At 47.7% G+C, this 12,500-nt stretch overlaps 1 protein-coding gene across 1 annotated transcript in view; it reads right to left on the bottom strand.

Annotated features, from left to right (window-relative positions):
• The window catches only part of brsk2a (BR serine/threonine kinase 2a), a 189,345-nt gene that overhangs the window by 44,867 nt on the left and 131,978 nt on the right, over window positions 1–12,500 (bottom strand). The window contains 2 exon segments of the mRNA XM_042111315.1: window positions 3,364–3,504; window positions 7,397–7,482. Of these exon segments, the coding sequence (XP_041967249.1) occupies window positions 3,364–3,504; window positions 7,397–7,482 (227 nt within the window).

The raw sequence follows: 12,500 nt of genomic DNA, 5'->3' as shown, positions 1-12,500 counted from the left end.
TGCATTTGGTGCAGCTCTGATCGTGCCAGCACGACTTCTCCACTTCGGCGCGGCATGGCGGCGCCACATGGCTAACGGTGTCTGTCAGTCAGCCGGCAAGGCCGGCGTGGCGTGGCGTGGCGTGGCGTGACGCGGCGCGTGGCAGTCGGGGGGCCCGGGGGCCCCGGGGGTTGGGTCCCCTGCCGAGGCGCCCCGCTGCGCTGAGAGGGAGTGCTGCTGCCGCTGATGTGTCTGTCTGTGTGTCGCCCCGGAGACAAGAGAGGACGAGCAGCCGGAAAAACACACCGCACACAAACAAACACACACACACACACACACACACACACACACACACACACACACACACACACACACACACACGTCAGCGGAAAAACACACCGCACACAAACAAACACACACACACACACACACACACACACGTCAGCGGAAAAACACACCACACACAAACAAACACACACACACACACACACACACGTCAGCGGAACCCACCCCCCCATTCAACCGTCAGACACCAATGCTGGCCCAGTGGGAAGTCAGACAGAGGGAGAGAGAGTGAAAGAGAGAGATAGAGAGAGAAAAGGGAAGTGCATGAATGAAAAAGAGAGAGAGAGAAAAAGGAAGTGCATGAATGAAAAAGAGAGAGAGAGAGAGAGAGAGAGAAAAGGGAAGTGCATGAATGAAAAAGAGAGAGAGAGAGAAAAGGGAAGTGCATGAATGAAAAAGAGAGAGAGAGAAAAGGGAAGTGCATGAATGAAAAAGAGAGAGAGAGAGAGAAGGTAAGCATAATTGGAGTGTAGTGCTGGAAGTCTCGCCAGCATGTACACTGATTTCACACATCCATGGATCCACGTGTGTGTTATGGGGCAGGAGAAGAAGAGGGAGAAAGAGAAAGAGAGAGTTTGAGAAGTACCGTAGTCTGTGTCTCAATGAGAAGTGTTTGTAGAAGTGTTTGTACTGGTGCTTCCTTCAGTGTGTGTGTGTGTGTGTGTGTGTATGTATGCTTGTTAGCACAGAGGTCTTGCACTCCATAAAAAATAGAGGAACTCCTTCTGTAATAAGCATCATCTTGGATCTTCAAACAGATAGAGTCTGATAATGTATTGTATACTCCCTCAGGAGGCCACAAACACACACACACACACACACACACACACACACACACACTAGTGTGGGCGACCCTCTCTCTCCAACCTCCCATGCTGAAGCAATGAAACACACAGCTGATCGTGTCACACAGATATCAGACACACAGTAAGAAATCTCCTGAGAACACAGAGCAGGGAGTGATGTACAGTATCTGTAATGGCATTCTTCAGTACTGCGTGGCTTGTGGAGGAACCCTTCCATTTACCTCTAAGACCCCGTTTACACGAAGGGAAAACGCAGATATTTCCTTGCGGTTTGGCCTCTCGTTTACACCAAAACCCCGTTTTTATTGCAGAAAACGATTATTTCTAAAACCTCCGGCCAAAGTGGAGATTTCTGATAACGCCGGTTATGTGCTGCCGTGTCAACAGGGATAAACGGCGTTTTAGCTTCTTAAACGTCACATTATGCGCCAGAAAATCCTTAACGTCATGTGAGCGCCTGATGTTTACAGTTTCTTTTGCTACTGATCAGGATTATTATGGATGCTGTTAAGGTGCTACTAATTTTTACTTTTGTGCAAACGCTTCTGGCCTGTTTGCATTTGCAACAACTGCTCTACATGGAGGAGCAGAGGCGAAGGATCACACGGAGGTCAGCATTTTTACTGCTCGTGTTAGTCGTTAGTGTCGATTCTGAGGATTTTGATTGGCCAGCATGGCTTTATTCCTTTCCCTACACTGTCACCCATAGGTTTGGCATAGTTATTATGGCGCTCGACAGCGTATTTATGCGGGTTGATGTAAATGAAAGTTTTTTTGAAAACAATGTTGTGTGCACGATGTTATTATTGAAAACGGAGGGGGGGAAATATTCGTTTCTCTAAATGGCTATGGCTATGTGTAAATGTGGCCTAAAAGCAGAGGTAGAGCCATACCCCTGTGGAGAGCATTTAGATGGAGCACTTGTACTGTAGCCCTACCCAAAATGGAGGGACAGAAACATCAGTGACACACAATTTGACAAGCATGTCTATGGAATGTGACATACACACACACACACACACACACACACACACACACAGACAGACACACACACACACACACACACACACACACACACACACAAACTAAAAGATCTCTTACAGAACAACCACAGGCACTCAAAAGTCAACACTTAGGCATGATGCATGCTGTTGTTGTGCAAGCACAAAATGAATTCCTCCCTGAACATTTAAAACAGACAAATCCATCCTACGCAGAAACTGCAAACACAGACAAATGTCAGTTAGATAATCACGCTAATGCAACATAATTAATTTCTTCATCAAAGCAATAGCGGCCAGATTATGATTATGAGCTACAGGACCATGGTAATTGATTAGAGTTATTCCTTGGGAAAGGAAAGAGGTCAAAAATAATCATTTACACCGCTCTTGTGTTAGGATCAATTTCCCTCATTTCACTTTTACCCTGAGACTGCAAAATGAAATGTATTATGCAACAACTGTGTAGCAATAATTCCTCTCTTGTAAAGGCTCTGAGATCACTTACTGCCTGGGAACCTTTGGCTCAAAGTTGATGGAACAGTTAGTGCTACACGGATCAGGCTGCAACTTTAGTCAAACATTTTGTGTGAGAAGAGGACTTTGGCTAGCGACAGTGAAGAGGAGCCAGAGGGAGAGAGTGAGTGGAACAGCGGGGGGGAAAAGAGAAGAATAAGTGAGAGAGAGAAGAGATGGACAGGGAGAGAAAGAGAGAAAGAATTGATTTGAATTGTGAGAGAGAGAAAAAGAGGGAGAGAGAGAGAGATGGGAAGGCATAGAGAAAGAGAGAAAGAATTGAATTGAGAGAGAGAGAGAGAGAGAGGAAGAGTGGGAGAGGAGGAGAGTGAGAGTAGTCTCAGGGAAGACTTTATCCTGGTATCTTGATGTGGCTGTAATTGAAAGCCCCTGGGTATGAATATGTTAGAGGCGCTAGCAGATGGAGAGTGTTCACGCTAGTTTTCCATCAACGTCCCCAGTACTGTGAGAGCCTGTGCTGAGTGCTGGGGGGGTCAGGGTGTGTTCTGTGGGTGAGGGGGGGTTTGGGGGGGGGGGGGGGGGGGGTCAGGGTGTGTTCTGTGGGTGAGGGGGACGCACTCTCGAGACAAAACTTTTTGGCTTCACACAGCAAGGGGAAGGATAGTGGATGAAACTAATAAGCCTCGGAATTAGTACGGGGCCTGTGAATCACCCCTCACTCACACACACACACACATAGAGAGAAGCGGACTCACCATATGGAGTGACTGTGACAGAAGTCCAGCGCTGAGATGATCTGTCGGAAGAACTTCCTGGCCTCCTTAGGGGTTAACCTGCCCTTTTTTACCAGGTAGTCGAAGAGCTCCCCGCCAGAAACGTGCTCTAAAACCAAATATCTGAAAATGGGGGTGGGGTAACAGGAAGGCAGGAGAATTTAGTAACTAAAAACGAGTAAAGACAATTTCAAATTTCACCATGAAAATGCACCAAAAAACAGACAAACAACCAAATAACTGCATTAACTGCAAAATAACTATTGACTAATATAAACACAGAAGCCTGTTCCCTGTGGCCAACCTAAAAGGAGACACCATCAGCCAACCTGCCAAAAATGCTTTTTTTGGGGGGGGGGGGTGGACTTTCATCTGACAGGACAGTGGAGAGAGCAACAGGAAGTGAGTGGGAGAGAGAGATGGGGTGGGATCGGGGTCGGACTCCCCGTTGGCGCGTGAACCGGAATATGGCACGGGCGTTGTAACCGGTTGCGCCACAGCACAACCCATGCCTGTAACATTTTAAGACTAAATCCATGGGAGCAGAGACACACAGCCTTCAGAGGCAACAGACGGATGCTGACCGAGAAGGTGTCATATTTCCAGAGATTCAGCGGGAGGATAGAGGCCTGTAGCCTAGAAATCTAGACGCACCCTAGCGGCAGCAAATTACATTTGCTTCCAGGTCTAGTCTAGCAACTCTCCGTAAAAATTAAACTTCTATCAGGCCAATCAAATCGTGTATAGAGTCGTTAGGCGGGCTTAACATAATGATTGATGGCAGAGTTGCAACGGTTTGGCTCGAATCCCCTGCTACTTGAAAACAAAGAAGATGGATGTTGCTTTTGGCCAACAGTGTGACACAAGTTAAGCTTGTTTTAAGTTGGCAAAAGTTTGAGTTAGCCAACTAGCTCCGCTGGTGGGAAAACGCATGGGACTCAGCGCTGTCCTATTGCGTGCAGAGGGAATTTGAAAGACAACCGATTATCCCGCCCCTCGGACTGAGCACTGCGAACGGTGAGTGCCCAGACCCTACATTTTAATGTGGGTCTGGCTTGTCAGGCTAAGAGGCCTGGAGAGAAGCTGAAAAACTTTCAGATATTTTTTTTACATCTTTGTATATAATGGTAAATGAGAACAGTACTGAGAGGCTATTCTCTGCACGCACACACACACACACACACACACACACCACACACACAATGACAGAAATAAACAAACACAAACATAAACACGCACACGCACACGCACACACACACACATACATTACAGTACATACACAAACCACATCACAAAGATACACACAAGTACAAACAAACACACACATGCACACACGCACACACACACACACTAGAATGGTGCAGCATCTCTCCTGGTTGTTTACGATCACCGCTCAGTCACCAGTCCACTCACCAGGCCCTCAGCCTGGCTACAAGGAGAGAGGTGTGGAGGGAGGAGCAACAGAGGAGAGACAGAGGCTGCTTCCAGACACGTCCTCTGCAGTATGGACCCTTTCAACAAGGTAAACAAAAACAATGCTTGAACGTTCTATTTGGGCCCCAATCTACTTCCTCTGCATTAAGATAACATATGGAATGTTAAAACGGAAGTCTTGTAGGGCCAACTATGATGCTGATAATGGAACTCTCTTGAAAGGGTCCATATGCAGCGCTTTGTCAAACGGAGGTCTGACCCTTCAGGTTGAGCGTGGTTGAACACGCACATGAACAGAATCTCTGCATGTTCTCTCTTCTCTCTCTCTCTTGGGCAAGTTGTTTTTAAAACATGAAAGTTTGTGCTGAATTGTGCTTTGTATGAATTTTATTCAACACTTGTCGATGGTTTTATTTTGTAATATTTAAATACCCCAAACTGTTCTAATAAAGGCGTGTTATGGCTCTCTCTCCCTCTTATCTTCCCTCTTCTCTCTCCCAGTCCTCTCTCTCTGCCCCCCCTCTTCTCTCTCTCTCTCTCTCTCTCTCTCTCTCTCTCTGTCTCTCGCTCTCTCTCTCCATGGTGGGCCTGCAGCCAGATGACCGGTCTGTCGGCTGGCCGTATTTCTCCCTGGCATGTGCGAGCATCTCTCTCCTGCACGGGCAAATTGAATCCGGGGGCCACTCCACTCCAATGGCCCTCCATCCTCCATCATCAGCTCGCACCCCACACCCTGCCCTGACCTGGCCCACCCCCCCCCCTTATCTCAGCATCCAACAACCAGCAATCTGCCCACAACCTGCAATTGGCCCCGGGGCTTGACTCCCAGCCATAAAACCTGCTCCGCTCGTAAAAAACAAAGAACCTGCAGGCATCACGGTTAGCTTCACTTTCACCACTGGGTAGGTGTTTAGCTAGAGGATGGGATTCTACAAAGCTACGCTGTGGTGGTTTGCCCCACCTCCACATGCTACAATCAATGCCATGAATATGGATTTAGTCACTTAGGGCAGACATAGGAAGGTGTCTTCTTCTCTAAGGGAAACTATGAAAAGATGGTTTGGGAGCTATCCCAATACCTTCCAGGTATTCGTAAAATGCTAAAAGACACCATTAGCAGTAAACCAAACACTGATCTCCAAACTAAACTATAAACTAGTCACAATGTTTAGTAATTTCCAAAAGACAATGCAAGTTTCTATACACGTTTTCCAAAGAACATTGTTTCTTTTTGTTTCGTTTTTTTCTTGGACTGCAGTTTTAGACTGTCCCAGCTCACTGACTACACTACACCAAGTCAACTACAACGCCAGGCTACTTTTGAGCATCCTTTACAGCCCCGGGATCATTTGCATAGGAAAACACTTTTGGATCAGCGCTGGACAGCATCTGAAGAAAGATGACAGGCCCGCACAGCACCTCTCCCAGCCTGGCGTGTCTGCCGTGCGCGATGGCATGATTCATTTGCAGATAAAGGGAGCTTAGCCCGGGCAATTACCTGTCAGTGCAATACAAATTAGCGGGGGAGTCCAAAGTGATTTGCGAGCGTGATGTTTTCACAGACAAACTTCTGCTAACCCACTGTGATATCTGCATGTGTTCGGCTAAACTCGGCAGAGGGATGATTTAAGGCCTAACATCCATAATCCACAAGTGTGTATAATAAATCACATCGTGCACTATTCGCGAGTACACAGCTACGCATTTTATGTGTCAAATAAATCACACATTCCTGAACAACAAATAACATGGCCATGCCACTTTAACATCATCCAAATTATACACATAAATATGTACCACCATCACCACCCGTTTAATACTATTATTGAAGGCTGTGACTTTAACAACTGTTTATTAATGCAAAAGGACATTGCTTTGTTTATGTAAGAGAGGAAGAGCGATCCATTAGCTGCATGGTAATGTAGCGCGCTTAAAAGGCTACAGCGCAGTACTAGTCATGCTGCATTAACACTATCAAAGCCATCGTGTCCCTCTCATCAGCCTCTCACAACACTTGTCTGCTCACTGGGATAAATTAGCAAAGAAGCACAGTAGCACAAACACACACACACACACACACACACACACACACACACACATACATATACACACACATACACACAGAGACATATAGGCAGACTTGTGACATCAACGCATACTGTACATAAACAAACACACACACTGTACACACACACACAGACACAGCCACACACACACACACACACACACACACACACACACACACACACACACACACACACACACACACACAAGACAGACACACACACATACATAGAGAGACATACAGACAGACCTGTGACATCAACACATGCATAAACAAGCACACACACACACACACACACACACACACACACACACACACAGGACCGTGACACTAGCACAGCCTGTTGTGTGCACACAGACACACTAGCACCAAACCACACACAGTTATAAACAAATGCACTGAGACATGATACGAATATTTCATAGCCTGTGCTTGTGTCAATTTATATGGTAATTTCTAAATGCTGTCAATGCCAAATAACCAAGCCTCTTGGTTATGGTTATCGGTGGTACTTACAAATATTTCTTGTTTTCGTAGACATCATGCAACTTTAAAACGTGTGGGTGTTCTATTAGCTTCAGAATGGCGATCTCCCGCTCCACCTGAAAAGCAGACACAAGATAAAAAGCAAACTGGTGAGTATTTCATGGCTATGATCATGGAAAATGGAAGACCTGGCCTCTGCCAGAACAAGAGCTTTACAGTAAATTGCTTTTTGGACTTGAGATTTCAATCAAGACTGGCCATAATTAAGAGATTATGAGAGCAATCGCCATGGCAATTCAAACTCCAATAAGTCTAAAGTCAAAGAATTAAAACCCCTGTGCGTGTGCGTGTGTGTGTGTGTGTGTGTGTGTGTGTCATCTTCAGTCATCCTCCGGTGACCAGAAGAGTTTCAGGTTAATATCAAAAATAGTGGAGGTTCAGCAGGTCTATTACTCCAATACTACACATGTGGGGAGCACATTTTCATAAAAAAAAAAATACCCTAGTGTTGTGGTGTAGGTGTAGGGGGTCTTTCAATATTTAAAGCCCTCGCATGACCAGCAGAGTTTCAGGTCTTTTGTCTGCAGGCCTAATAGCTGCTACTCCTACACATGCAAAGTGCATCCTGTCACAAGTGATCAATGTGTCCTCTTTGGCAGTGGGTGCTGCAGGGGTGAATCCATGAGCCATAAACAGCTGAACGTGTGGAACTCGTGCTCCGTGCGGCCCTCGCATGGTTACCCTTCTGAGGGATGATACACAGCACCCCCCCCCCCCCCCCCCCCCCCAAATGCTACCTGCAGGAGCCACCTAAGCGACCGTGAGAGTCGCATTCGGTTGAGCCTCAGTAGCCTCTCATGCACGGGGACAGAAAGTTTGACAAAACCGGTCAAGCTGAAATGAATAAAACAGTAACCCGAAAAAGAAAGAAAAAAAAGAGAGGGGAAAAAAAAACGCTTATGAAATCAGCCTTGTTTCCGGAGCGGAGCGGCGCGGGGTGGGGAGGGTTTTTAGCTAAACCAGCGGGGCACGAGGAGCGCTACGTCTGACGGTCCGTTCCGGTTCTCGTCACTGTCCCCGGTGAATGCTCTTATTGGGACGCGCTTGTCGGAGGGCATCAGTGCGGCTCCAGGTAACGAGTGCCGCCTTAGCGTTCCGCCGCCCCACTCCTTTGCCCCCCCCCCCCCCCCCCCCCACAACCTCCCAACCAATCTTCCTCCGCCTGTGCTCTTCACCTGGCCGCGTGGGAACAGGTGACAAGGGCCAATGAGAACGCAGACGTGAGCACAGGTAACCCCAATAAAAATCCCAGCTACTCTTTTTTATTCTTCTTTTTTATTCTCCTCCTCCTCTATTCTTTTATTCTCCTCCTCCTCTCTCCTTCCTTCCACGTCCACTGGGGTCATTCATAGAGGCTCACTCCTGCTGCACATAGCCAGCCTGGCCGTCTGAAGGCTCCTCTACATGTCCTTGTGCTGCTACGGAGTCCATTCCTGGCAGCCCAGGGGCCAGCAGCTTTCGGCCTGATGGAGATGAAGTCTAAGTTGGTGGAAAGTGAGGGGAATGCAAGCACAGATCTCAGGGGCTCTAATGGGGCTTCATTAGGCAGTGTGTATGTGTGTACGTGTGTGTTGTGTGTGTGTGTGTGTGTGTGTGTGTGTGTGTGTGTGTGTGTGTGTGTGTGTGTGTGTGTGTGTGTGTGTGCGTATTTGTGTGTGTGTGTGTGTGTGTCTTTCACAGTCAGGCACAGTAATTAGCTGTAGCGGAACAGAAGCGGTGGGAATATGATGATAGCGTAGCAGCGAGCAGGCTGTGGCTAATCCTGCAGCTGCACTGAAACCTGGAGGGTCCCTCGTCATCATCATCAACATACACACACACACACAGAATAAAACACAGCCCCTCCTACCCCCCCACCCCCCACACACACTCCACACACATGCACACACTCTGTTCCTCCAGGTGTCGAGTGGAGGACAGTCCTGCCGCATTGTTGACCTGGGAGTGGTGGCAGCGTGTGGACCGGCCGATAAATCACCCTGATTGATCAAGTGAATCATAATAACATAAAGAGATGGCCAAGAAGGGAGGGTGGTGTTGGTGGTGTGGGGTGGAGTGGAGGTAAGGTGGGGTGGGGTGGGCTATAGACATCTCCTAGTGGCCAAACCCTGGTGATTAATTACTGCTCGTGCCGACCCGGCGGTGGCCTTAGATAGAGGAGCGTGGTGCTGTGGCGGAGCTGCCATTGGGTTATGGCTCCGGGGGGGGGGGGGGGGGGTGTGCTGTGGCGGAGCTGCCCATTGAGTTATGGCTCCGGGGGGGGGGGGGGTGGGATGGGGGGGGGGTGGTGCTGTGGCGGAGCTGCCATTGAGTTATGCTCCGGGGGGGGGGGGGGGTGGAGGCTGAAGAAGTAGACTCTCCGGACAGGGCCGCTTTAATAATGCAGAGCAGAGGGACACGAGGGCAAAGCCCGGGGCAGTAGACAGCGTCCACTCACACTACTCAGCAGGGGACGGCTGCCAGCCACGGGCACAGAGGAGTAGGAAGGAATGCAGGCCAGTGTTACACCTCAGCCAGCATCACAGGCTAGCTAGAGGAAGTAGGAAATCACACACTTTACTAGTATTGTGCTAATATAATATCTATTATATATATATTATATATCTATAGCTAATATAATATCTAATATAATATCTATTTCATTAACACAGTTCATTGAGAGATTGTGTTAACGTGCCTACAGTATACAATATCATAGGTAGTCTCAAAAAAAGACACTAACCCGTAACATACAGTATGATATCATAGTGACTGAGGTTAGCATACTATGATGAATGATTATGGTTATTGGTCAGTTAATAAACATAATCATTCAGTCAGATTCATTACATAATATCTAATGAAGTGAAAACATTTAAACAGTTGAAGGATAGCTTCATGTTTTGTCTTGTGTTGAGGTTGTGTGATTTGTGTGATTCATGATCTCTTGTCTCTGCAGATTTGTACTCTTTGTACACTTCTGTCTCTCTATCTCTCTCTCCCTCACTCTGCATCACTCTCTCTCTCTTTCTTCCTCTCTCGCACTCTCGAAGGGTCTTTATCTATGAGATTGGGAATTGAATTCAGTTATTATAATATTATAATAATATATTATAATATTATCAGACGTAGGAGTCTTTGGCTAAAATGTGGGGATTGAGTTATGTACAGTATGTACAAGGTCAATGCAGAGGTTTGTTACAGCTAAACTTCAGAGTACACCGGGGGTGGGTGGGGTTGTTTTTCTTTTTGCTTTTGATTTTTAGCATGTCTTCTTTTTCTTGTTTTTGTACTGAGCTTTTTTTACTGGCATTAAAAAGTAACTTAAAAAGTCGAGTCAAAGTCTCACTCTCCCTCTACTGTACATCTCTCTCCCTCACTCCCTCTCTCTCTCTCCCTCACTTCCTGTCTCTCTTCCCTACTCCTCTCTCTCTTTTGCCCTCACTGACCCTCTATCCCTCTATTCCCTACTCCCTCTCTCTCTCACTCCCATTCTCTCTCTCACTCCTTCCCTCCCTCACTCTTACCCTATTTCCTCTCTCTCTCTCTAGCTCCCTCTCTCTCTCATTCCCATTCTCTCTCTCACTCCTTCCCTCCCTCACTCTTACCCTATTTCCTCTCTCTCTCTCTAGCTCCCTCTCTCTCTCACTCCCTCCCTCCCTCCCTCCCTCCCTCACTCTTACCCTATTCCCTCTCTCCCTCCCTATCTCTCTCTGTCTCTCTCTTTGTTGAGTGAGACGAGATGAGATGACGTCTCGTTGGCACTCCCACTCCCCCCCCCCCCTTCTCTCTCTCTCTCTCTCTCTCTCTCTCTCTCTCTCTCTCTCTCTCTCTCTCTCTCTCTCTCTCTCTCTCTCTCTCTCTCTCTCTCTCTCTCTCTCTCTCTCTCTTCACACCTCTCGCCTGACAGGCACCTCTTTTCCTCCGCTGCCTCCAGAGAGGGATATCCTGCGACGAGCCTCCAAATGAATCCATTTCCATTTCATAAACACAAATAGAAGTTTGTCACGGTCGCCCGGTGCAGCGGGGTTCAACACACACGCGGACCATTACCGCCCGATCACACACGCGGCCCATTACCGCCCGATCACACCTCCTCTGATTACGCCCAGGAATGGGGAAGTGCCACAACGGATCATATTTGCTGTTAATGTTCTCAATTATGTAAACTGGGCAGCAGTCATTGCCCCATGCAAAGGAGAGCATATTGTAGCAGCATTCCCATCGCTGAAAGATCCACAGGACTCCACTTCAGTCTAACCTAGATATGCCAGACAAACAAAAGTGGCGCCATGGCTAGCCAAGCCTGGCTGTTTGCATTGGTTGTTTTTTTTGTTTTTTTTAACCGCATCTCCCCTTCCATGACCGTCCAAATGGGCTTTGCAGATGTTGTTGTGTGGCAGGACCTCGTGATCAGGCCAGTGCCAAAGTGTGCTGGGGTCAGTGCCATTGGTTGGGTGCCCCCCCGGGGCGCCGCCATCTTGCCATGGGCTCAGAGACGGAGCGATGGCGAGGGAGGCATGGCGCCATCTCAGGGCTCCAACAGAAATGGGTCGGCGCCAGCGAGTGGCACGCCTGTGCCAGGGCTCTGTCACACCAACAGCACTTCACTCAAGGACATGGCCCGGCTGCCCCTTACTGTGAGTGAGTGAGTGTGTGTGTGTGTGTGTGTGTGTGTGTGGTGTGTGTGTGTGTGTGTGTGTGTGTGTGTGTGTGTGATGTGGTGTTCGTCTGTCTGTCAAGAAAGGGAGCAAAGTCATTGGAGGTTTTTCATGAAAGACAGCACATCAGCCATCCATCAGTCTTGCCCATGTCCAGCAGCTGATATGACAGTGCCATATGGCTCTCTGGAAGAGCAGTCAGTCCTCATTCATGACATGTGGGCTGAGGACAGTGGACAGTATTATATAAAGGTGTAGGTTTTTGAACGTTCTAAGTTCCGCAACAATTGAAGGTTCTAAAATTTCTATGTTGAATTCAATGAACCCAGATATTCTTTAGAATGTTAATTTCCCAACATTCCCGTCACACCGGTGTGACGGTACTCCTTTAAGTGTTATCAACCTTCAACCAACTGTTAATTAAACCATAACCT

The sequence above is a fragment of the Alosa sapidissima genome, chromosome 11 (genome assembly GCF_018492685.1).
Source record: "Alosa sapidissima isolate fAloSap1 chromosome 11, fAloSap1.pri, whole genome shotgun sequence".
NCBI classification, from domain to species: domain Eukaryota; kingdom Metazoa; phylum Chordata; class Actinopteri; order Clupeiformes; family Clupeidae; genus Alosa; species Alosa sapidissima.
The sequence above is the reverse complement of the archived record's forward strand: the minus strand, read 5'-3'. Positions and strand labels throughout refer to the sequence as shown.